Source organism: Canis aureus, chromosome 5 (assembly GCF_053574225.1).
Source record: "Canis aureus isolate CA01 chromosome 5, VMU_Caureus_v.1.0, whole genome shotgun sequence".
NCBI lineage: Eukaryota > Metazoa > Chordata > Mammalia > Carnivora > Canidae > Canis > Canis aureus.
The window spans coordinates 76,446,941-76,472,832 of record NC_135615.1 but is presented as its reverse complement, the minus strand read 5'-3'; the positions used below and the strand labels follow the sequence as shown (position 1 = coordinate 76,472,832).

Below are 25,892 nucleotides of genomic sequence, written 5' to 3'. Positions count from 1 at the left end.
CGGCCGCGTGGCCCCGCCCACCCCCACTAGTGATTGGCTCGGAGCGGAAAGGGGGCGTGTCGCCCCGGCTGCCTGGCGACTGGCTCCTCCCCTCCGGGTCGGCCGTTCCTGCAGCGCCCTCTGGCGCTCAGAGGGAGAAAAACGCGAAGAGTCGTTGCCCGCGCTCCGCCGGGGGGACGGATGAACTCGCTTGGGAGGGGACTTCGCAGCCGGGTTAAGTCGCGGGGGTGTGAAGGCCCGCTGCGGCCGAGGGTGGGGGGAAGCGAGCGCATTTCTGCCATTGGGAGCCGTAGGGGACTTCCTGGACTGTAGTATAGAAGACCGAGCCTGGGGCCGCCCCGGTGGCTCAGCGGTTTAGCGCCGCCTTCCGCCCAGGGCGTGATCCTGGAGACCCGGGATGGAGTCCCACGTCGGGCTCCCTGCGTGGAGCCTGCTTCTCCCTCTGCCTGTCTCTCTCTCTCTCTAATAAATAAATTAAAAAAAAAAAAAAAGACCAAGCCTAGAGGCAGGAATACTAGATGGAAGGAAAGGCACTGTGACAGCCCTGGCAGCAATGTGGGGTGGAGGGAGGGTGGGAGGAAGCATTATCAGGGGAAGGGAGGAAGAGAGGAGGCCTCTGTGATCTTTTTCTCTGTCTAATATTTATTTACCGTGCTTGGGGAATATCTAATTGGAAAAATAAGGCACATGCACAGGTTGCCACAAAGCAACATTTTTTTTTTTTTTTTTTTTTTTTAGAGTAGCAGGGTGAGAAAATTGAGAGCCCCAGGGCCCAAGGAGTGCCTGTGTCAACCTCCCCTGGCAGGGAGGTCACCAATCCCTCTACAGTTTGTACTTGCTGTGTGCTCAAACAGGAGGTGGGGCCAGCAACTGGGGAAATCTAATGACCCCACGTGGCACAGCCAGTCCCCACAAATGGCATATCACAGTTTGAAGCGACTTTGGAGATCCTCGACATTATCCCTTTCCCTACTCTTCCCATTTTAGGAAGGAGGAAACTGAGACCCAGAGGGAGGATTGGAGTCACCCAAGGTCAATAGCACTGCTAGTTTGATCAGGGGTGGGACCGGAACCCAAGTCTTCTGATGTGGAATCTGTGCCTTTTAACAAGCTGCTTCCCTCTTGCACCCTGGGAGAGGTTGGGGCTTTTGTTGACAGAACCAAGCACTTCCTCATTCTAGGAGTCATAAGGTAACACAATGTTGAACATTGTTGCTGATTGAACAGCTGTTTTATCTTCTGTGTTTCTTTCCAAAATTATGTTGAAACAGGGCCCTAAGGTAAGCACAGACACCTCAAGACACAAAACAATAAAACCCATTCACACACATCTTCTAGTGATCAGAGTGAGTAATGGTCTTTGATGTTAGAGAACTCATCTTGGGGAAGATAAAATGGGACACTGTGACCTCCACTTCTTATCCTTATAACCAAAATGTAAATCTGCAGGGACAGGCAAGAAACATTAAAACAGAGTGGACAGAGCTAGAAGTTGGGAAACCTGCATTCCTGGCACTGGATACCACTTTGTTGGGGCTTCTTGGGCAAGTCTTGTCTAAACAATGAGGGCAGTTCTCAGTGATATCCGGGGTCCCCTTTCCCCACTTGCTCTCCTCCATAAACTTGTTCTTTACTTAGAGCAGAAATTGAGCATCAATGTGAAAAGAGAGGAAGAGAGTGTGGAAGTGAATCATTTAATTCGATGATTTTTTTTTAAAAGATTTTATTTATTCATGAGAGAAAGAGAGAGAGAGACAGAGAGAGAGAGGGGCAGAGACACAGGTAGAGGGAGAAGCAGGCTCCACGCAAGGAGCCTGACGTGGGACTTGATCTTGGGACTCTGGGATTATGCCCTGAGCGGAAGGTAGATGCTCAACAGCTGAGCCACCCAGGCTTCCCTAATTCAGTGATAAAACTCTAGTTTTATTCATTGAACATCAGATATTTACTAAGTATCAATTTATGCCAGGCACTTGGGCATTTTCTTTGCTAAAATGAGAAAAGACCCCACCAGTGAATAAAGAAAGGCATGCCCAAACTTTAAGGAATCACAAATTTACCTTAGAAAATCATGCCATGGGCAGCCCCGGTGGCGCAGCGGTTTAGCGCCGCCTGCAGCCTGGGGTGTGATCCTGGAGACCCGGGATCGAGTCCCACATGGGGCTTCCTGCGGGGAGCCTGCTTCTCCCTCTGCCTGTGTCTCTGCCTCTCTCTTCGCTCTCTCTGAATGAATAAATAAATAAATCTTTAAAAAAAAAAAAAAAAGAAAATCATGCCATGTCTTTGCCTTATAAAAAGATAGGTATCTGGATTAAAATGTAATCTGATCTTTTTTTTTTTTTTATAAATTTTTTTTTTTAATTTTTATTTATTTATGATAGTCACAGAGAGAGAGAGAGGCAGAGACACAGGCAGAGGGAGAAGCAGGCTCCATGCACCGGGAGCCCGACGTGGGATTCGATCCCGGGTCTCCAGGATCGCGCCCTGGGCCAAAGGCAGGCGCCAAACCGCTGCGCCACCCAGGGATCCCTGTAATCTGATCTTTTAAAAATGTTTGTTTGTTTGTTTGTTTGTTTGTTTGTTTGTTTGTTTATGAGAGGCACGCAGAGAGAGGCAGAGGGAGAAGCAGGCTCCCTGCAAAGAGCCTGATATGGGACCCAATCCCAGGACCCCGGAACCACAACCAGAGCTGAAGGCAGACACTCAACCACTGAGAGCCACCCAGGTGCCCCTCAAAATGCTTTTGGCTCCACAGGTATTCACCAGCCCTCTTAAGACTATAGCTAGATTATGGAAAGAGCCCTAGTGTCCATTGACTGATGAACGGATAAAGATACGGTGTATATACACAATGGAATATTACTCAACCATCAAAAAGAATGAAATATCGCTATTTGTGATGATGTGGATGAAACTAGAGTGTATTATGCTAAGTGAAATAATTCAGTCAGAGAAAGACAAATACCGTATGATTTCACTTATATGTGGAATTTAGGAAACAAAACAGATAAATATACAGGAAGGGGGAGGAAGTGAGAGAGAAAAAAGCCCTAAGAGACTCTTAACAAAACAGGTTGTTAGAGGGATGTGGGTGGGGGAAGGGCTAAATGGGTGGTGGGTATTAAGGAGGGCACTAGTCATGTTGAATGCTCAGTGTTGTATATAAGGTATGAATCACTAAATTCCACTCCTGAAAACAATATTATACTATATGTTAACTAACTAGAATTTAAATAAAAATTTGGAAGAAGAAAAAAACTCTATGCTAAATTGTCAGGGAACATTGGGGACCAGGAGAGGTGAGTGTGGAGCTCATCTCATGGGGAAGACTAGCCAGTGAGTGCCACTTAACACAGTCCATGATATGGGCTATAACTGAGGGGTCGACTTCGTCCTTGGGGGGCTGTACTGAGTTGACTAATGTCCCCCCGCATTTCACCGACACTCAGAACCAGTGAATGTTTCCTTATTTAGAAACAGTCTTTGTGGATGTAATTTGTTAAAATAAGGAGGCCGGTTTAGGATGTGTCTTAATCCAATGATTGACATCCTTAAAAGAAGATGCCAAGAGATAAGGTGGGGAGAGGAAAGCCATATAAAGATGGAGTCAGAGATTGGAGTTACATTGCCCCAAGCCAAAGAACTTCAGGAGCTGCCAAAAGTCAAAAGAAGCAATGAAGAAGACTCCTTGAACCTCTGGCGGGAGCATGGCCCTGCTGATCCCTTGACTTTGGACGTCTAGCTTCCAGAAGCTTCCATGAAAGAATAAATTTCTGTTGTTTTAAGACACTTGGTGGACAATTGTTTTGTGTTTTTTTAAAAAGATTTTTATTTTTAAGAAATCTCTACACTCAACATGGGGCTCAAACTCACAACCCCAAGATCAAGAGTGGCGTGCTCCACCAATTGAGCCAGCCAGGCGCCCCAGTTTGTGGGAAATTGTTACAGGAAATTAATACAGGACAGAAAGTGAAGTACATTGAGAAGTAATGGCGAGTTAAGATTGCAGCAATCTAATGTTACAGAAATTGAGTATTATTCCTAAACAAGAAGAATTTGAACGAGGCCAAGAGGTTAGTGGTAAAGGGGGCAGGCTTTGGAAACCCCAGCTTTGGGTATATATCAGCAGTGTGATCTCAGGCAACTGATTTTGCCACTTAGTTACTTCCTTATCCATAAAATGAGGGCCTTATTGATCAGGTTATTGTGAAGACTAAGTAAAATACTTCCTTCGAAAGCACTTATCCCAGTGTATGGCACATAGTAAAGACTCTATAAAAGCCAGCCAGCATTTATGACAGAGCACGTAGTATGTCTACCCTACCTAAAGTTGCCCCAATTAATCCCTATCACATGACCTTGATGATTTCCTTCATTTTACCACCGGTAATTATCTTCTTTAGTGGTTGTCTTCCCACCAGAATGTAGAATGTCAGCCCCGTTAGAGTCTCATTTATGGATGTACAACCATTTATGGCTAGCACAAAGCCTGGCACATATTTGTGAGATGGGTGCATGAGTGAATGAATAGTAGACACCTTGTCTTGTAAATATTAAATGAATATTTTTAATTTTCATGTTTAATCAATGTCTTTCCCTTTATTCTATGGTCCCACATCATTGCATTAGAACTCCTCTGTTATCCTTCCCACCAACAACAGTTTCTCTTGCCTATTGTTTTAAGTAAGCTTCTTTGGTAGGAATCTACCTTCCCTGACATGTAAGATATGGGTGACCTGAAATCTTCAAAGGCATGGGACTGCATTCTTGCTTGAGATAATGGACTGTGGGATGCCAGTCCCATACCTGGCACATTGTAAGGGAATTTCCCTCTTCTCCTACTTGCTCTGCTCATTTTTTTGTTATACAGGTGCGGAGGAGACAAAGGAGCTGAACTGAGGGGCAACCAGGAACAATGTGGGGGTTTATGAAATCTTAGTGAATGTCTTCCTTTTTATTGGAGTTGTATTAGGCTGGGCCATTGCCTGCTTCCAGTGGAAGGACTACAGAGGGTCCATAAAATTCTCCGAAAATTCTGTGTCTCAATCAGTCCCAGCTTCCTCTGTATTCCCCAGGGACCTAGGAGGTCACAGTGGCTGTGAGTGGAGATTATCAGGGTGTCAAGTGGGGCCGTTGCCCTAATAAGATTCCCTGAACTAGAGGCTTGTCAATTACCTGTGAAAGAGGTGAATCAACATGCTTAATCCTTATTATATCAAAGTTTTTGGTCCTCAGCAGGCAAAGGTGACAGAAAGTGCGGTCTTTCATAGCCTTAGAACCAAGGATGTCCCAACAATGAAGCAAGAACATTGTTGGCCAGCTATCCTACCTGACATCTTGAGATATCAGGAACATAATCCATTCACCTTCTAGATTTCCTCTGAGTTCCTCTTTGGTGAGCCTGCAGGCTCCCTCTGGATCCTGGGGTCTCTGGAAGATGTAAACACTAAGCTATTTTGTTGGGGAGGTTCTGTAATCTGAATGTGCACTGAGCCTGCACAATCCTCTCGCCCACCTTGCCACTCCTCACAGGGTCTAGCTATCCAACAGTCTCATGCAAATAGGCACAGCCAGGCTACCTGCCAGGTGTTAGAGACATCAGTTATCAACAAAAAGGGGTAAGTGTCTAAGCCCCTGGAGCCTGACTCAAGTAAGACAATAGGGTCAAGGCTGCTCTCTTTCCTCTGAAGAGTGAAATGATTCTGACTCAGCTGGTTTAAAACTGTGGAAGAGGTGTCATCAGCAATCAGGGCAGTTTAGGACTCTGGAATCTGGCCATGGGGTGATTTTCACATCAGCCTCTGTCTCAGTGACTGAGGACCTTGGGACTTCTTTGTTTCCTTCAAGCCCAAGTCTCCTCAGATGCCTTCTCCAGTGGGCCAGGCAGTGGAAGGCAGAGGAGCGGATCTCCCCACTCCGCAGGGCATAAATGATGGGGTTGATCATGGAGTTGACAAGACAGAGCAAGGAGCAGAAGGCGAAGACCTTCTTGACCTGGTCACTTAGGGTAGTGGTCAGGCTGTAGACCATGAGGGCCAGTACCGGGAGCCAGCATATGAAAAGGACAGCCAGCACCACCCCCAGGGTCTTGGCCAACCTCACATCCAGCCTCATTCGTGCCATCCCTGGCACCTGCCTGTCCTGGTGTTCAGCCAAGCTGGCTACATGCCGATGGGCCTTCCACAGGACATGCCCATAAGTGTAGATGATGGCAAAGAAGAGGAAGGCAACGAACAGGAGCCAACCCAGCAAATAGTCATTGGGGATCAGGGGGAAAAGCTCAGAGCAGGGATTGGGACAGCAAGTCCATCCCATAAGGGGCAAGTAGGAGACCAATGCAGAGAGGGCCCACATGATGCCCAGGGTTACCAGGGCCCTCCCACAGGTGAGTAGGGCTTTGTATGTAGATGGGTGGCACAGGCAGAGGTAGCGGTCAATGGCGGTCAGCAGTAGGCTGCCTACAGAGGCTGTGAAGGTCATGGTCACGCTGCCAATCTTCAGTAGGAAAACAGCCTTGGAATCCATGCCATGGAAGACGTGGAAATTTACAAAGTTGCAAGCAAAGATCACACTGGCCAGGAAGTCAGCCACAGCCAAGCTGCTAATGAACAGGTATGAGGGCTTCTTGCGGAGCCGGTGGGAGGACAGGACCAGGTAGAGGACGGCCAGGTTCTCCAGGGCACTTAGCAGGGCGAGGGAGGTGCATAGCACCGCAACAGCTATCCTTTGGGAACTGTTCAGGACCATGTATTCCTTCATGGGGTTGAAATCCAAGGCATCCTTGCAGCCATTGGCTGCCTCCATCACCCCGCGGCTCTCCATGGGGTGGGTCCCTTGGCTCCTGCTGGGCTTGCCACGAAGCCTTTGCTGCAGCACAATGAGAAGAAGAAACGAGTCCTTTTCAATTACCGCAATAATGACTTCACACAACCAACAGCTCTAGGCAAACCCTTTATCTGTGTGGGCGGATCATATGTTGAAAATAGCAATGCATATCTTGGTCCTCTATATTTTGCCCTCAATCCGTGTTCTACTGGGTCAGTAGGTCTGTACTGGTTGCCTTGGGAGTGGTATGTGGGAATTCAAGAAGCAGAAGTGGCCTGCAAGACTTTTGGTCTTTTGTTTCCAAAAAGCCCAATCCTGAGACTTCCCATTGAAAGTAAGAGAAATCTCTGAGGCTCAAAAACCACAAGGAAATCAAAACCAAGAAAAAAATGGAATCCAGAACGATAAGATGGAGGGGATTTTTCTGTTGATGTTCTACTCTGTTCTGTTTGCCCATTTTGGTAAGTAAGATGCTGCAGTTTTGACAACAAAGACAAAACTTTTTGGCTTCACACCAGCAGGGTTGCCAGATAAGATATAAGAATCCAGATAAATCTAAGTGACAGATAATTAATCTTTTTTTTATATATGAGTATGTTCTAAATATTGAGAAACGCCAAACCCAAATCTTGTATGGGACATCATTAGATATTGTTAGAAAGCAAACTTGAATTTTCTCTGGAGGAATATACTTTCTAGCCAGGTCACTAGAATTTTTGTTCCATTAGAATTTAAGTTCCATGAGGTCAGGAACTATTTTGTCCACTGATATAAGGTCTTAGAATAGTATCTGACACATAATAGGTACTCAGTAAATATTTGTGGACTTGCCGTGAAATGAAATTGAATAGTGACTGATTCTAGCATTCTTTTCTCAGAAGCTGTTAAATTAATAGAATGTATAAGGTTTGAACATCCAATTAACAACGTGGATTAAATAGTCATATATGGAACTCAGCACCCAGTCATTGGAGAATGCACATGGTTTTCGAGCAAATGTGGACACTTACCAAAACTAAGTCTTAGGTGAAAAGTAAATTCAACAAATTTAAAATAATCTCTGAATACAAACCATGTCCTCTGACCACAGTGCAATTTGTTAAGAAATCAAGAACTTAAACAATATAACTAACAGACTTCATAAACACAAAGATTTAAAAGACACACTCCTGCATAATTCTTGGGTCAAAAAATCATAAAGGGAATTAGGAAATACTTTGAATTGTGGGTTTTAAAATATATATTTTATTTATTTGAGAGAGAAAGCATGAACAGAGGGGAGGGGAGAAGAGGAGGGGCAGGGAGAAGCAGACTCCCCTGGAGGCTGCTCCTGGGATCCTGACCTGAGCCAAAGGCAGAAACTTAACTGACTGAGTTACCCAGGAGACCAGAAATGTTTAGAATTGTAACATTAAAATCTGTGGGATGAAGAATAAATAAATAAATAAATAAATAAATAAATAAAATCTGTGGGATGTATCTGAGCAGCCCGGAAAAGGAAATATATAGCCCTTCATGCTCAGAATAGAAAAAAGACAAATGCGATAAACAGCACAAAATTAGAATAACAACAACAGCATAAACACAAAGAAAGCAGAAGACAGAAATAATAAGACCAGAAATTAATGACATAGAAAAACCCATGGAGACTAGAAAGAAGTGAAAAGACTGAAACCAGGTTTTTTGTTTTTTTTTTTTAAGATTTCATTCATTTATTTGAGAGAGAGAGAACGAGGATGAGTTGGGGGAGGAGGTAGTGGGGGAGGGAGAAGCAGACACCACTGAACAGGGAGCTGGGGAGGGACAGGGCCTGGATCCTGGGACCCTGAGATCATGACCTGAGTGGAAGGCAGATGCTTAACTGACTGAGCCACCCAGGTACCTCTGAAGCTTGTTTTTTGAAAAGATAATAAAACAGACAAGCCTCACATCAGACTTCTCAAGAAAAAAGAGAACCCATACACAAGAATAATAACGGCATGAAAGAGAAATGGTCAGTGATCCTTTGAAAAGATGTCTCACCTCAGTAGCAACCACAGAAATGCAAGTTTCCCTCCCATCAGATGGGTGAAAAATTAAACCTGTTGATGCTGAGTGTTGGAGAGGGTGGAGACCAAAGAGGCCTTTCAGCGCCTCCAGGGAAGGGTAAGTTGGCACAACCACTGTGGAGAGCAGTTGGGTTTGCCCAACTGATGGGGCTGACATGCCACTGCCCTTGGGTGCATCAGCTCCACTCCTGGGAATATGCTCCCGGGGGACTGTGACGTGTGTGTAACTGAAGAGGCCGCTACAAGAATGTTCATTTCATTCTCTTGTTCCTTCTTACTCATTGATTCATTCATTCATTTTTAATGTGGCAACTAGAAAATTTTAAGTGACTTGTGGCTCATGTTGTGTCTTCATGGGACAGCGCTAGCCCACGCCAACGTGGTGTAGGGCGCGTGGACAGCCGGGGCAGGCCTCACCGCTCACAGGCCACTGCAGGCAGCCCTGCCGGCTCCACTATTCCTCCGGATGCTCCATCATCATTTCCCAGGTAGCTCTACTTCCTTGCACCTTTGCCCACACCTTCACCTCAGGGTTCCTTTTCTCTGGCTGACCTTCCTTCTTTACCTTCCTTCTAGACTCATCTTTCATCCAGTGAAGCCTTCCTTGATGCTCCATCACAAAGGAAGCTCCCCGCATTACTCTGCTTATGTTGTAACCAGTTCTGCACTAGGCTTTTCTCCAACTGGAACTAACCACCATTTGGATGGTATCGAAATTCTACGAAATAATTTCCACAGCCACAATCTAATGTAATCCATACAACTGTATAGCATACAAATTATGGGTACTGGGGGGTGCCTAATTGGCTCAGTCAGTAGAGCATGTGACTCTTAATCTCAGGGTCAGAAGTTTGAGCCCCACATTGGGTGTAGAGTTCACTTTAAAAAAAAATAAAATAAGGGGGCACCTAGGTGGTTCAGTTAAGCGGCTCGGTTCAGCTCAGATCATGATCTCAGGGTCCTGGGATCTAGCCCCAGGTCAGGTTTCATGCTCAGCATGGAGTCTGCTTGGGATTCTCTCTCCCTCTCTCTCTGCTCCTCCCCCTGCTCATGCATACTCTCTCTCTAAATAAATAAATAAAACCTAAAAATAAATGAATGAGTGAATGAATAAAATAAAATAAAATTATGAGTATTGTTATTTCACAGGTAAAATGGGCTCAGAGATATTAAATCACTTGGCAGAGGCCCCACAGCTTGTCAAGGTCAGAGACTGAGCCTTCATTATTTCTGGTCTTCAGTGCCTTGCATAATGCCTACATACAGTAGGTGCTCAAAAACTCCCTAACGAATGAACCCCAGTTGAATGGCAAGGAGCTGGACCCCAAGGGAGAGTGTTGGAGGGAGTGTAGTACATCCTCCTGCAGCTTGAAATTCCAGCCCAGTGGCCTTGTTCAAGATACCGAATGCCTTGGGTTTTTCATTTCTCATTTGTAAGATGGGTTTTGTGAGGATTTCAGTCAATTAATACAATACCCAGAAATGATGATGATAATGATGATGATTAATATCCTGAGCATCTTCAAAGGGGATAATTCCCCTACTCCATGAAGTTTTAAAAATAATATGCCCAGCACATCACAAGAGCTCAATAAATGGCAGTTCGTATTATAATCCAGTGATTTGGGGCAGCCCCGGTGGCGCAGCGGTTTAGCGCCGCCTGCAGCCCGGTGTGATCCTGGAGACCCAGGATGGAGTCCCACATCGGGCTTCCTGCATGGAGCCTGCTTCTCCCTCTGCCTGTGTCTCTGCCTCTCTCTTCGCTCTCTCTGAATGAATAAATAAATAAATCTTTAAAAAATATATAATCCAGTGATTTTAAAGTTTTTGGGAGAGCAGAACAATTTTACAATTGATGGAACTTCTATTCCTAAGTCAGGTAAAGTCTGAGTTCATATCACCTACCTATGCCCTGTCTTCAAGGCAGTCCAAGGAACAGATCGAAACCCTCTCATCTAATCCAGCTCCGTCATTTTAGCATCGAGAAAACAGTCCAGGGATGGGGGAGTAATCTCCTGAGGTCACCCAACAAAACAGCAGCAGAGCTGGAATGAGATTTCACATCCTCCAAGTCACAAGATAAGACCCTTGTTCTGTAGACACAAAGGTGACCCTGCCTATAGAAGCTTGAGATGGTGCCTTTGTCTGAGACAGATAGCTATTGCTGAATGTTGCTAAAGTCACACTTGAGTGAGACAGGAAATGGTGCCAGCTTCGTTCTTAGCTCTGGTCATGAATGAGTGACAGACAGTGCAAGCCTTCCTCAGTTCCCATGTCCCCACTCTGCCACTTCTGGAACCTTCCTCCCTGCACCCCGCTGTCCCAGCCAAACTCCCCCTCTCTCCAGATTTCTCTTAAGAAAAAGCCTCCTCCCATCAGAGAGTGGCTTACCTTACGCAGAGTCCAGCCTAGAAGAGGGATGCCAGGGTGGTGGCTGCCGGTATTTAGTGCTTCACCCAAGTCTGGTGTGGCCACCGACCTGTGGTATTGTCCAAATTAAATAAGGGCAGGAAATGCAGGCCTTTTGATGGAGAGACTAACAAGAAAACATCCGACAGCAACAGGATGCACACAGCACCAGGAAATGCAGGAAGCCTGGCTTCCCTATGGAAAGATAGAAATACCTTCTGGAATCAGAGCATCTGGCTCCTAGATGGGCCTTCTTCCAGGGCAAGGACTTAGGTCTGAGTGCCCAGCACAGAGGGAGACCCAGTGTGAGCGGTGTTGCAGGGTACTAGTTCCACCTCTGCCATGGCTGGTCACGTGACTCTGGGCAAGTCCCTTTGACTTTCTGAGCCCCTTTTCTCACATACGAAATGACAATGACAATACCTATCTCATTCTCCTTAGAAAAAAACAATCGGCTGATGACCTCTACCCTGGCTTTTTCAAAGGGGTATGCTGTGATGGGTATCAATCCTTTCAAGGCGTGCAGAAGACTTTATGTCTGTGCATTCGTTAAGAGAAAGGGTTCATATTTTTTAATCACTGTGTCTGTGGAGTTTCAAATAGTAACAAGCACTGAGGCACACCAAAACCATTTCGTGACCTGACTGTACAAATGCATGATTTTTTTTAAAAAAGATTTTTATTTAGAGAGAGAGAGAGGCAGAGATACACAGGCAGAGGGAGAAGCAGGCTCCATGCAGGGAGCCCGATGTGGGACTCGAGATCTCAGGTCTCCAGGATCACACCCCAGGCTGCAGGCGGCGCTAAACCGCTGCACCACCAGGGCTGCCCTACAAATGCATGATTAAAAGAGAACCAACCAACCAACCAACCAACCAACCAACCAACCAACCAAGTGCCATCCCCACCCAAGAACAGTGCCAAAGCCCCAAAACTACCTGACACTCTTTTCTTCGACAGCATGTTGGTGCTCAGTGGGTAAGGTGGACCTGGAGCCTGCAGCCTGACCTATACTGATGCTGAGTGTCTGGGAAAGGAAACTTCAGGTGAGGAGGTAGGAGGAGGGGGTTGCCCCTGGGGGGTTTTCCTACTTGAACTGAAAGTGTGAAGTGAAAAAAGGAGTGCCATGGTAACAGCTGCCCCCGCATTCCTGGTATTTAAAGCCCAAGGCACACCAGGGACAAGGTGTGAGGTGAGGTGAACTGAACGTGACTCTGATTATGGCCACTATACCAGCAGTGAAAAGCCAAGATTGAGGGCAAGAGCCATCATTTTTCCCTTTGACCTAGAGTTGGAGGGTCTGCTTTCCAGTTCCTGTTCTGCTATAGAGTGTCTTTGGGCAGCTCCCTTCTCCTTTCTGGATCTTTCTTTTCTCATCTCTAAAGCAGGTGGGTAGGCTCAGGGTTAAGCATCTGCCTTCGGCTCAGGTCATGATCTTGGGGTCCTGGGATAAAGCCTCACATGGGGCTCCCTGCTCAGCGGGGAGTCTGCTTCTCCCTCTCCCTCTGCCATGCCTCTGCTTGTGCTCTCTGGCTCTCTCTCTGTAAAATAAATACATAAAAAATAGTAAAAAAAATAAAGCAGGTGGGTAGACTGGGTGACTCCTTAGGTTGAATTCAACCACGCTGAATCCCAGCGTTGCAGGTTTTGTGCCCAGACCTCCCTGGATTCCAATCCAGCTCTCTACTTGAAAGGGCCATGTGACATTGGGCAAGTTACTTCATCTCTCTGCACATCTGTTTCACTCATCTGTAAGCTGGGAGAAATACCGTCCATATCACATTGCCGTGCAGATGAAGTAATAGAAGTTTACTAAATTCATGGCACTCCACCTGGCTCAGCACATGTTCAGTGAAAGGCAGGAAGTGACTCAATTGAGTTAGTTTATACGGTTCCTACAGGATTCTGTGTTTGAGTCTTGTCTGAGCTTCAACTGAGAGCTGAGGCAGATAGAAAGATCTCCATTCACTTTCAGCTGATACTTTATCACCATGAAGGTCAAAATATAAAAATATATAAAAATAAAAACCTGTTTGACCTGCATGAGTCAAAGCCCATGCAGGCTGGGCTCTTGGTATTGTGTCCAGCTGTAGGAAAGGAAATCATGAGGCCTTCCTTCCACATTTCTTCTCCTAGTTCCCCTCTATGCTTAATAGCACTTGACTACAAGTTGCCAGGAAGTTCTCTGGAGTTTTGGGCTATAGGCTATTGGCCTTTGCCCAAATCTTATCTATTTTTTTCAAGTCCTATATCAAGGCCACCTTCTCCAGAAAGCATTCTCTGGTTTCCCCTAACCCCTTCAGGTGGAGGAAATTCATTGCTGCATGGATCACTGTCTACCTTCTACTATTTGTATCAATAATATTTGTCTCCTCTTGCTTCCTGGACTGTGAGCTCCTAGTTTGAGAGTAGAATCTGGATCAGGGAGTGATGACATCTTTGTATTCTAGTCCCCTCTCACACTGAAACAAAGTTTTTTTAGTGAGGGGTTCCGTCCAAGCTGAGCTAAGCAGTCCTTAAGGAGGTGGAAGTCAGCCCAGTTAAGTGAGACAATTAGATGGTCTCTAAGCCACCATTCCCTGTTCCCAAGCCATGACTGATATTGCCCATTGGGACTCATCCTGAGCCTCACCCTGAGCATCTCACCATAACACTGCTTACCCAGGGAAACAGACTTCTGGAAAGAGGTGGGAACCACAAACAGCAGGTCTAAAGCAGAAAGTGAACTAAAAGGCTGGCAACTCTCCAGGCTCTTGATCTTGTAAATAGACCACTACGGTAGTCATCCGAGTGGGGGTGGAACAGCATGTGTGTGAAGGAACTTAAAATCTCTCCAGTGGTATGTGTCCCAGGAGAAGGCAAAGTATGGAAATTGTCCTAGGGGACAGATGCAAAGGGCCGCCCTGGCAGATTTCTTTAATACATTTCTCCTGGGATTTCTAGCACGTGAGCACCCGGCCTGGCATAAAGGAGGCACTTAAGTATTTTAAAATCGACTTATTGAATAAATGAACAAATGTCCACTGAGGAAAAAGCAGGCTTTTTCAGAGAGACTTTGTGTTTCTTTTCCCCAGCTGCCAGGAAGCTCAGAACTAAATCCGATGCAAGCCTGTGGGTCATTCAAGGTTGGTTCCTGATTCATTTCTTCTTCTTTTTTTTTTTTTTTTTTTTTTTTTTAGTGGTTTCTAATGCTTTGCTATTATTTCCACTGCCCTAACTTATAATATAGGCCACCTCCAGTCCTTTAAGGAAAGAATTTGTAATTTTTTTTTAAGTTTTTTTTTTTTAATTTTTATTTATTCATGATAGGCACACAGTGAGAGAGAGAGAGGCAGAGACACAGGCAGAGGGAGAAGCAGGCTCCATGCACCAGGAGCCTGATGTGGGATTCGATCCCGGATCTCCAGGATCACACCCTGGGCCAAAGGCAGGCGCCAAACCGCTGCGCCACCCAGGGATCCCCAAGAATTTGTAATTTATAGAACTGGCATAAAGGATCATCATTAAGGCCATTCTCAAATGTCCGTCTAGTGGTTGGCGAAGAAACTCACCCTCCCTGAGTCTGCCCTGTGGGGCTGGAAGAGTCTGTCTGCTGTCCACTCACCGTTCATCGCTCCCACCCAGGGTCTGTGGGGTCGTCACCACCTGTTGTCTGGACACTTGTTCTCCCTGGACCTTCCTCCTGTATCGATCTGTATCATCTCCAGCCTCCCTCTTGGAAGGAATTAAGCTTGATGGTGTCTGAGGCCTCTTTCCACGACAGCAAAGGTGAAGGGCCACGGCTTTGGAATAAAACGTTGCTGGCTTCAGATCCCAGCTCTGCTGTGGGTGGGCTGTGTGACCTGGGGGCAAGTTACTCAAGATCTCTGAGCCTCAGTTTCTTCATCTGTGACTGGGGAAACTATTACTACCTGCATTCTCGGTGTGCAGATTAAATAATGATTTAAAACAATTAAGCAGGAGTGTGGGTGCCTGAGTGAACTGTAGTGTGTTTGTGTGTAATGTGAAGAGGGTCCCAAGTTAGGATGGATGCTCGGGGTTTGAGCCTGGCTCTGGCTTCAGTTGGTTCTATGGAGAAGTCACTTTCTCTCCCTCTCTCCAGCACTGCCATCTGAAAAGACGATTGGAGGATAACGATGATGAGGCCTGGCATTGTACTAGCGCTCTCAGCACATTATCTCACTTAGACCTCAAAACAGCCCTGCAAAGCTGGTATAATTATTTTCCGTATTGTACAGATGAGGAAATTGGGGTCCAGAGATTAAGAAGCTTGCTAGGGGTGCTGGGAACCCACGCTTTTGTTCATTTCTTCGAAGACCAGGGTCCCATCCTGTTGTTTTACCTTCTTTAATTCTTGGTAATTAACTGACTAATCTGAAGTCTCCACATGGGACAATTTTGTTGAGTCTTTTCAGATATCTTCCTCTTTTCTACTACCTTTCGCCCCAGCAACTTCCTTTTTAGAGGATGAACTAATAATGCCCACATCCATATCATATTTGACAGCTTGCACAGTGGGGCAGAGCTCGTGATTGTTATCGGAGACAGGTAGCGTTTCTTGAACAAATGGATTTGGAGAGGGCACATCACCCAAAAATTCACAGCAAGTGACAGGCAAAGCAAGGACCTGAGCCCTTGTGCTATGAGAGTCAGGTTGGTAAAGGGACAGGATCTAATGCATGACCCTGCTCAGGGTGATTGCCCAAACAACTGGCACAGGCAATCTTTGGTCTTTAGCCTCAGGAGCAAAACACATTGTTTCTCTTCCTGGCTTTTTCTTCTTCTGACCAATTTCACTCAGGATTGCCTCCATTGCTACATTAACAGGTCTAGATTTTCCTCTTATCTCCACCAACCTGGTGAAATCCTGATCTCCTGAGACCCAAGGATTTGCCAGTCAGGCTCTTTGGCTTTAGAGTCAGACAGACCTGACTTCTAGTCCTGGCACAAAGTGTTAGCTCTATGACCTCAGATGAAGTCACTCACTTGTTTTCCTTAGTTTCCTCATCTGTAAAATGGGGATAACAAATTGTACGTACTTTATTGGCAATAGTGAGGCACAAGAATTAATTGAGACAGCATCATGCTTAATACAGTGCCTGGGCCACAGTAAGCCCTCCATTGTTGGCTGATTATACATAATATAATCTGTAATCTATATTATAGAGATTTTATATATATATATATATATATATATATATATATATATATATATACATACTATGCATGCATATTACAGCTTTCCCCTCACTCTTCCAAGTTCTTTGCTAATTGGCACCAAATGAGAGGGACATCATCTCTGTCATGCTCTTGGGCTGGTGAAGGGGGGGTCAAGGAGGAAGGCTGAGAGGCAGGAGGGAGCAGGGGACAGAGTTAGGAGAGCAGAGAGGGAAGATTCTGTTTCCATTCAGGATGTCTGGGGTTGAGTGAACGGGAAGCTGAGAATGTGCTGGGGAGCCTGATGGATTATTAACCAGGCTGGGGGAAAGATGTTGGCACCTGTCAGCCTGCAATCTGGACAAGAGCCCTGGACCAAGGAGACAGGATTCTGGTTCCGTCTGGGGTGGCACTGATGGCTGAGTAACCTCAGGCAAAACTGTCCTCTTCTCTGTATGCCCATCTGCTCCATGAATGGGTTTTCGATGGCACCTCAAAGTGTCTTTCGAACTTGAAAGTTGTGCAATTAACCACATGGGGCAGGGCAGTGTTGTCAGGTTGCAGAAGAGCTGGCCTGAGAAAGCCTGCTCAGGAAAGCCTAGAGCAGGAGTACTCAGACTCTGCACTCTCAGTATCCCCTTTACCATCTTAAAAGTTACCCAGACCGTACAGGGCTCTCGCTGAGGTAGGCTACATCCTTTACTATTTACAGTGTTAGAAAATAAAACTGAAAACTTAAAAAATATGTCAAACGAACCTATTACATGCTAATAGAAATGATGTATTTTTAATGAAAAATTGGGGGGGAACCTCTTAATTGTCTGGAATCTTTGCTTCTGCGTTCAGCCTGTTGCCATATGTCACTCTGGTTAAAGTAGATGAAGAAAATGAATTTGCCACTGTGCTTTAGTACTTCTTTTGTGGCAGGCACTCCAGGCTTTTTACCTGTATTACCTCCTTTATCCTGTGAAGTGCACTTTTGGATAGATTGTCTTATCCATCACCCCTCTTTTTTGATAGGGAGAGGATCGAGGGGAGGCGCAAAGGCAGAGAAAGAGAGAGAATCTTAGGCAGGCTCCACGCCCAGCACAGAGTCTGATGCAGAGCTTGATCTCACGACTCTGAGATCATGACCTGAGCCGAAATCAAGAGTCAGATGCTTAACCAAAGCCACCCAGGCTCCTCTTCCCCTGTTTTAAGGTGAGGAAGCTGAGGCTCAGCTAGATGGATTTGCCCAAGGTCACATGGCTTGCAGGTGGCAGAGCCAGAACTCAGACCTAGGCCTCCATGCTGGTGTGAGACCCCGTCCTCAGAAGGCAGGCCAGTCTGGAGAGAGGGGCATCTTCCTCATACTTTGGGCAACAATCTCTTCCCTCTACTCTCCATCCTTTCCTCCTTGGGCTATTCTCTCCAACCAGGGCCTTCAGCACCATTAATGATCAGGGCAGTAGAATCTCAGCTCCAAGAGAGCAGGTGCTCATCGTCCGTTTTGTTCACTGCTGTGTTTCAAGTGCCTGGAACACTGCCTGGCACATAAATAAATATTTGCCAGATGAATTGGTTGAAGGACTTCTCTCTGATACTTGTGAAAATCCTCAAGGAGGGTAACTAACTATCTTCAAGTTTTTCAAAGGGGACATCACCGATCTATTTATTTATAGGGGGGAAGAAGGCTGATGGAGTATATATCAGCGAGAAGGGCATGCCTGGCCAGCATTTCAGAATAATTCAAAGGATCCTTGGCAAGAGGACTTAGGACAAGCCTTTCAGAGCGTCACCTGCCCGGCTGTAGATGTGCGGGCAAGGGTGGGATCATGGGTGATCCTACCGTAACACTGACAGCTTCTGAGTACCAAGCATGGCTTTGCATGTGAACCCAGGCAATCCTCACAATAAGCAAGGGAGGGCGGTACTATTATCACCGCCTCTGTTTTGTAGACAAGGAGACAGAAGCACAGAGAAATGACTTGCCTGCAGTCATACGAAAGACCAAGTCCAATTTGAACTCAGGTTCAGGCACATAATTATCAACTGCTCCTAGCGCTCAGACGGCTTCTACAGCTTTCTTATGGGGAATCTCTATCCTGTTTTTGGGGGGTGGGCTTCTTGAAATTCTGTGAATAGCATAAGGACCCCAGTTTCCCATTTCACCAGGTCCCAGGGGTCAGTGTCTTGGGATGGGCTGTCTGATGATGTGTATTTTAGTTCTGTCCCAACAGGGAATTCCCCTGTGATTCAGGGCATGTCACTGATTCTCTGCCCTTCACTTTCATCTTTACAATAGGAATTACAAAGCCTATACCTGTTTTTCAAAGAAAACCTGCTATAGAAAAATTCTGAAGACTCGGTCACACTAAAGTCTAAATGACTAATAACAGGGTGTGGATCTCAATCCCAAGAGTAGGTTGCTACTGGTGAATTGGTCATTGGTCATTGGGAAAAGTGTGTGTGTGTGTGTGTGTGTGTGTGTGTGTGTGAGCATTGTTAAAGTCACACCTGGAAGTGGCTGGTCATCCATTCTGACCATGAAGTGCTCTCTGTGGGGCAAACAAGGCCTTATAACCACAGGGCAGAGGTGTTTGAAAGACAACAAGGACTTTCCATGGTGGCTTCCCTACAGCAAGAGAGTAGGCAAGGCTTGAAGGGGTGGTGGATACTCTGAGTCCCCTTTGGCTTCCCCCAGGGTCCTCTACTTTTTCCTGGCTTGCTGGGAAGCAAAGGTGGAGTCCCTGCCCTTAACCTTCATTCTGGTTCTTTCTAGTGGCAGCAGTGGGGGTTGCAGTTCAGACTGGTTCTCTGAACAGAGGTGGGAGTGGTGGGGTGGCAGAGCTGTGGAGGCCAGTTCTTGAAACACAGTAGTGGTTACGACACTAATAGAGGGTAACACGGAATGAACGCTTACTGTATTATCTGTATTAACTCATCTATTCTGCATGACAAGCCAACCAGGGGATTGGGAGCACTCCCATTTTATAATTGAGGAAACTGGCACCAGCAAAGCGGCTGATTCATAAGCCTTGGGGCCACTAACATCTGTGTGGTGACAAAGTGGCTAGAGGGTCACAGGGACAGCTGGATGCAGGCTGAGGAATGAATTACATCTGGTGTGGGCAGTGAGACCATGGAGAGAAGAGGAGAAGCCAGAGATGGGCCAGACATCTGGGGAGGTGATCGTCACGCACACTCCACCGACCCCTTCCTGATAGAGCGAATTATTTCAGACTCGTGGATCTGTTTGCTTTGGGCTCTAGGGCCATTTCTGGCCTGGGATTTGGGATCAGACCCAGCGTACTGATTCCCTCGGTACACTAACTTGCAAGGAGACCTGGATTTCCAGCTCCTGCTTCTGTAAAGAGACGTGGTAAACAGGTAAGGGTCAACTGAGAGTCAGAAGGAAATTTACAGGGGGCACCTGGGTGGCTCAGTCCATCAAGCATGTGACTTCAGCTCAGGTCATGATCTCAGGGTCTTGGGATCAAACCCAGCATCAGGTTTTGCACTCAGCATGGAGTCTGCTTGTCCCACTGCCCCCACCTCTCCCTTGCTCATGTGCTAGTGATCTCACTCTCTCTCAAATAAATAAATAAAATCTTAAAAAAAAAAAAAAGAAGGAAATTTACAGAGATTTAAGAGGCATCCGTGAATCACAATTGTGAGTTCTGATTCTGCCTCTTATTAGATCCGTGGTCTCTTGAGCAAATTGCCTCACTTCCCTGAGCCTCAGCATCCTCATCTATAGAATGGGGATAAACCAAAGTACCTCCACTCAAGGCTGTTGTGAGGAGTAAATGGGGTAGGTGGCATGTAGCAGATGCATAGCAGATGCCTGACTGGCACGTAATCTACCTTCAATGAGTGTTAACTATTATGTTTGTTGTCTATGTGCCAGGCTATCTAAGGATCATGCCCCAAGCTGAAAGAGTAAAAGAAAATAGAATGAGGGGGTCAGACTGGAATGTCTCCAATGTCTTCTGACTCAACAACTGTTTCACAGTGATGTATAATGTTAGAAACTCCATCAGCAATCAGTTGAGCCATGATTTTGTATGGCCCATGAAAAAGGAAGCGATTTTAAGCCAAATGTACTATTTTTCAATCAGTTCAAAAATCTCCCTAACATTTATTTTAAACCATGTAAATTGTATGCATGATATGTGAAGATAAATTTTGACTTCTCACTTTCCAAGTGGCATCTGCGCTTGATCCACTTCATATTCACGACAGAAGGGAATGTATGGTTGGTGAACACATATTGAAGCGATGTTTTATTGGGGGACCAAGTGGACATTAAAATAGGCTGAGATGTAACAAGAGAATGGAAGTCACTTTCAAGACCTGAGGGTTTAAGTTCTGGCATTTGACGCCTAAAAAGCTGATCTGTATCCTTTTAGAAGAATCCCAACGTTTGTCATATGCAAGAGAAAATAGATCTCAGGTCCTGATTGGCAAGCATCCTTCTGCATGTGCCCTGACGGTGTAGATTAACTTTTTGCCCGATATGGGTGAAGAAAGAGCACATATCATTTTCTCTTTTTAACACTCTTTGAAATTTTGGGAAGTGCAAGAATTTCCCTGATATGCTATATAAGAAATATAAACAGATAAACACAATTTATGAATCCTGAGGTAAATTTGCAGGGGACGTACCATCTTCCTTCTCCTTATTTCCTTGTGTTTCTGACATCAGAATGCCTTTTGCATCCTGCCTTTAATCACTGGTTCATTAAGGATATACATTAAATAATAAATGACTAAGAATAAGATCCGATATAAAACCATGTATCAGCCAAAGCCACTCCACTGGCCAAATGATAAACATCCTGGTTGGGAGAAATTAGATCATCATTTGTTTGATCACTACTAACTTCTGCTTTTGATTCTTCTGTTTATCCTAAGAAGCTCTCACACTGAAAAAAGTATCTTTTAAATAGCAAAATCATTATTCATTAATTATAAAAAAAAAATGGAACTAAGCTCCATGACCTCCTAATGGTGTGAACCTTCTGGAAAACCTCCCTCCCTGTTGGGCAAAGCTGGTGGAAGGTAGTGAAAACACAGACCTGGGCTTGAGTCCTGTCTCTGCCACTTACCTGATGTGACTGAGCCTTGGTAACCTCATCTGCTAAGTGAGTACTGCTAAGAAGGGACTCGTGTGAAGTCTTGGAGAAAGTCCATGACACTTTGCACCCCCTCCCTGATCTCAGCAGGCTCCTGTCCCCTGCTTTCGGATCTGTCAGATTCCCCTGGGACCCAGGCAGATCCACGGAGACACACAGAGGATGGATTCACTGTCTAGCAGAGGTAATAGTGTGAATGCAGCTGTGGTTCTCAGAGGAACTTTGGGGTGGCCTCAACCCCCCAGGGAGAAAAAGACAGAGGGGAGGGAGGGAGCCGTGGTGGGAAGAGCTGTCTCTGACTCATTGTGTGAGAAGGAGATTCAGGGCCTCCTTTGTGGGGGGTAGGAGCAGGTGGGGGAGGAGAACAGAGGCAGCAAAGCCCAGAAGAGGCCCAAACCAACCCATTTCTACCTGGAAGTCTCACCATCATCCTCCTGATTTGGATGGGAACCTGGCCGCCTTCCTTCCCATGCTTGGGGAGGAATGACACCAGAGGCTCCTCTCCTTCTGGGCTACCCCATTGATCTGCCTTTTCTACCATTTTCTTTTCTTGGCATTTGGCATCACTTTCCTTGCATGGGGGCAGGGCAGGATACACCCCATGCTCTGTGGACCCTATCTCTCCCCAGGAAGTGGAGGGAAGAGGGAATAATGGTCTTAAATTCTTTTCTGAGCTCAGCTGGAAGAGGGGATTGTTCCTGGAGGCTGCATTGCACCATAGCGCTTTCGAGGCACTCGCCGCACCTGTTCTTTTTGGGGGTTCTTGCTGCAGTATAGCTGGTTTCGCATTCAGACAGATCGGGGTTTGAGTCTTGACTTTGCCATATACCACCAGCTATGCAACCTTGCGCAAGGTCTTAATCCTGTGTGAGCTTCAGTTTCTCACCTCTCAGATGTGGGTGGTGACAGTGTGTCTCTCTCATGGGCTGTTGTGAGCCCTGGACAAGAGAAGGCAACAGTGCTAGCAGAGTTCTAGCATGTAGTGAGCGCTCTGGAAGTGTTAAAATAAATGAAATTCCCTTTGAAGCAGGTTGGTAATGCTGTTTTGCTTCATTTTTAGAGTTGGAGAAACTGCAGGTTAAAAAGGTGATGTGGGACACCTGGGTGGCTCAGCGGTTAAGTGTCTCCCTTCAGCTCAGGGCGTGATCCTGGAGTCCCGGGGTCAAGTCCCACATCAGGCTCCCTGCACAGAGCATGCTTCTCTCTCTGCCTGTATCTCTGCCTCTGTGTGTGTGTGTGTGTGTGTGTGTGTGTGTGTGTGTGATGAATAAATAAATAAAATCTTAAAAAAAAAAAAAAGGTGATGTGACTCACCCAAGGCCACCTGACACATTGGTGAGGGGGACCTGAGTCTCCCACGGGCTCCCGTGACTGACAGCACAGGTTTGGGAGCGCTGAGAGTGGCTGCACTCTTCCTTGGCCAGGTGACCCTGAAGGTGTCACCATTGCCTCTGAGACTTGGTTTTCCTTCTCTGTAAGATACAGCTGCCTGTCTCCCTTCAAAGAGTAGCCTTGGGGACGCCTGAGTGGCTCAGCGGTTTAGCACTTGCCTTCAACCCAGGCATGATCCTGGAGACCCGGGATCGAGTCCCGCGTCAGGCTCCCTGCATGGGGCCTGCTTCTCCCTCTGCCTGTGTCTCTGCCTCTCTCTCTCTCTCTGTGTCTCTCATGGATAAATAAATAAAATCTTAAAAAAAAAAAAAAAAAGAGTAGCCTTGGTGTTTCCTGGCCTAGACATTTTTTGCAGGAGTTGAGGTAGAAAGCAGAAGCTGTCTGAAGACAGCCCTTTTTTCTGTCCTTTGTAAAAACCTGAGTTTAGTGAGAAGATGGAGCCGGGGTCCTAGGTGGGTGGGGAGAGGAGCCTACATCTGTGACCCAGAGGACATAGGAGAGACAATCATGGGTCCCTTGAGTGTTGACATCCTGGGCTCTGCTGCCTTGGGGAAATGGTGGGCCTCTGGGTGAAGGTACTGGGTGATAACCCAACCCTGAGGTTGAACCCAAGTCACAGTGGTTTCAAATCTTGGTGAAGAATCTGGACTCGAGGCATGCCAGGGAAGTGGACGGGGCTGGACTTTAGGAGATCAGACTCCTTTGGACAATGGGCATCTATCATAGGAGGAGCCAGGCTGGCATGAAGGTCAGGTCCCTCCCCTGCTATATGCTCTGTATGAGATCCTAGGATTCAATGTGCAATGCTGGAACGTGAAAGAAGCTCCCTATACACTGAGACTCAGTTTCCAACCAGCCCAGTAGGGGGAGAGCCCTGAGTCCTATTGAATATGCTTTAATAGGAATGAACAAAAGAACATTCTGTGCACATCTGAGAGCACAGGGTAAGAGTGATAGGTGCAACAAGATAAGGAGGGAAGAGAGGAGACCCTGGAAGGCTCTGCTCGGCTAAGCCATGCTACCACGTTGCCCACCGTAACCACCAGGTCTTAACCCACCAAAAGGTAGAGGATGTGCTTCATTGGTAGAAATCAATGTGGGGCCAGGGCCTACCCAAATTCTCCTGAGCCCCTTCTCTGCCTTATTCCTGATCTTTGTGTCCTCAGGGGGTCTTCCTGCCACCCACTTGAGGGAGAAGCAGCCTGAAGCCTCATCATCCTTATCTCTATTCCACAGCAGCAGCAGCAGATGGTATGAAGCTCAGAATCTCCAATGAAGCCATTTGCTGAGCCCAGGTGCCCATCTGGTGCCAGCATCATCCAGCCAACCCTCATCGTGGCAGGCCCATGAGTGCTGGTCTCGGGCCCAAAGTTCTCAGAAGAGGGAGCTGAATGGGAAAGAGGGGGACTGATATCCTGAGGCCACGGAGTTACCAGTGCTGAGATTCACCTGGGTGCTGGCGCAGGACACACTCATAAACACTAGTGTCCTGCTGAGTGGAACGTCTGTGGAGTGGACCCCTGGCCTCCTGGACCTAGTGTGGCTCTCACCCTACTGAGCTGTCTGCATGTCAGTGACTGTCTCCTTCTGTCTGGACCTTGGTGGGCCTGCAAAGCTGAATGCTGATTCGTGATCCTGTCCAAGGGTGAGGACGGCACCAGCCCCAAGCCTTCCTGTGACTGGTCCTCACACACCTTGGGAGTCCTCTTCATTCGGCATCAATCTCCTGGCCCCAGTCAGGCCCCCCCAGCTTCTTAAATCCCTGAGAGGGGAGGGGGAAAGTGGGAACCCAGGTTTCAAAGAATACAGGTTTTCTGAAATGAGGAAGAGGTCCCAAATAAAGCAACAATGGAAAGCTACTCACTGTGGTCTGTGGGCTGAGCTTCCTGATCCTGCTGGGTGCTGAGGAGTCCTGGTAGTTGTGCGTTAAGGAGCTGGCCCTGGGTCCCAGTCAGAGCTACTGTTCAACAGCCACCCAAGTCAGCTTTCTCTTGCTTTTACTCTTTTTCACAGATGAGTGAGCATGAGGAGGTCTGGCCTTCCGTCCCTCTCACCACTTCCCCTCTGGGTCCCCAGTACCACAGCATTCTGTCCCTGTAATTGTGTTATTTCTCACAAGGAACTCTGACCAGGGAGGGAGGGGCATCTGTATAGCCCCTGGAGTCAAGGGACTTGAGTTCTAATCCCATGTAGCTCTTATGACCTTGAGCAATTCACTTAATCTTCTTAAACCTTAGTTTCTTCATCTGCAAAATGGAGGTAATGCACCAGCGTTACACAGACCACCTAAAAGGACATTCCGTTCCAATCCCTCTTGTCTATCAGATCAGAACTTTGAAATTCAATGCCTATCAGTGTCCGCCAGAAAACATCAATGGGTGAAGAGTGCTGGTATGGGGCAACAGAGAGTGGTGGGGACAGGGACATAGGACCCAATCACAGGGGACTGACATCTTTCAGCTACAGCCAAGTCTTGCTACATGGGAATGCAGACCTGAGTGCCAGCTGTCCCAAACATTTGGAACGTGCCACATTTTCCAACAGATAATAGAAATCCTGATTTTTATGTAATGGCTTCCCATTTTAGAATATTGACCACAAAGTCAAATCTTTTAAAAATGCTATGTGGGTCAAACCAACCCCATTTTTCATTTACATTTGCTAGACCATGGACTCCCTGAAGGCAGGGATTGTGTCCCTAATGCCCAGTAAAGACTCAGGTACCTGGTACAGACAAAAGTGTTTCCATACCTATTATCTAATAGAATATTAATTTATTCATTGTTCCAAGTTTTTATTTAAATTCCAGTTCGCTGGGCAGCCCAGATGGCCCAGCGGTTTAGTGCCACCTGCGGCTCAGGGCGTGATCCTGGAGACCCAGGATCGGGTCCCATGTTGGGCTCCCTGCATGGAGCCTGCTTCTTCCTCTCCCTCTGCCTGTGTC

General features: G+C 46.6%; 1 protein-coding gene and 1 long non-coding RNA gene across 16 annotated transcripts; one reads left to right on the top strand and one right to left on the bottom strand.

Moving 5' to 3' along the window:
* Position 1: 1 nt before the first annotated feature.
* LOC144314697 (uncharacterized) lies at positions 2–25,656 on the top strand. Of its 12 annotated transcripts, none has more exons than XR_013380563.1 (11): positions 2–213; positions 988–1,191; positions 2,608–2,755; positions 3,559–6,612; positions 7,134–7,286; positions 9,236–9,361; positions 9,450–9,580; positions 12,243–12,328; positions 14,357–14,407; positions 21,644–21,740; positions 24,115–25,656. It is a non-coding gene; the product is annotated as an uncharacterized LOC144314697 (long non-coding RNA). The 12 variants fall into 12 exon arrangements; XR_013380554.1 differs by having other exon boundaries at positions 2,600–2,755; positions 24,185–25,656; XR_013380552.1 differs by having other exon boundaries at positions 2,600–2,755.
* On the bottom strand, positions 3,764–25,278 carry CNR2 (cannabinoid receptor 2). Of its 4 annotated transcripts, XM_077899147.1 has the most exons (3): positions 11,265–11,631; positions 10,779–10,918; positions 3,764–6,867 (listed from the first exon to the last, which is right to left on the bottom strand). In XM_077899147.1, the coding sequence occupies exon 3, from the start codon at positions 6,820–6,822 to the stop codon at positions 5,740–5,742; it is 1,083 nt and encodes a 360-aa protein (XP_077755273.1). In that variant the 5' UTR covers positions 6,823–6,867; positions 10,779–10,918; positions 11,265–11,631; the 3' UTR covers positions 3,764–5,739. The 4 variants fall into 4 exon arrangements, with proteins under 4 accessions (XP_077755273.1, XP_077755272.1, XP_077755275.1 ...); XM_077899146.1 differs by lacking the exons at positions 10,779–10,918; positions 11,265–11,631 and adding an exon at positions 24,813–25,278; XM_077899149.1 differs by lacking the exons at positions 10,779–10,918; positions 11,265–11,631 and adding an exon at positions 12,221–12,306.
* Positions 25,657–25,892: the final 236 nt, after the last annotated feature.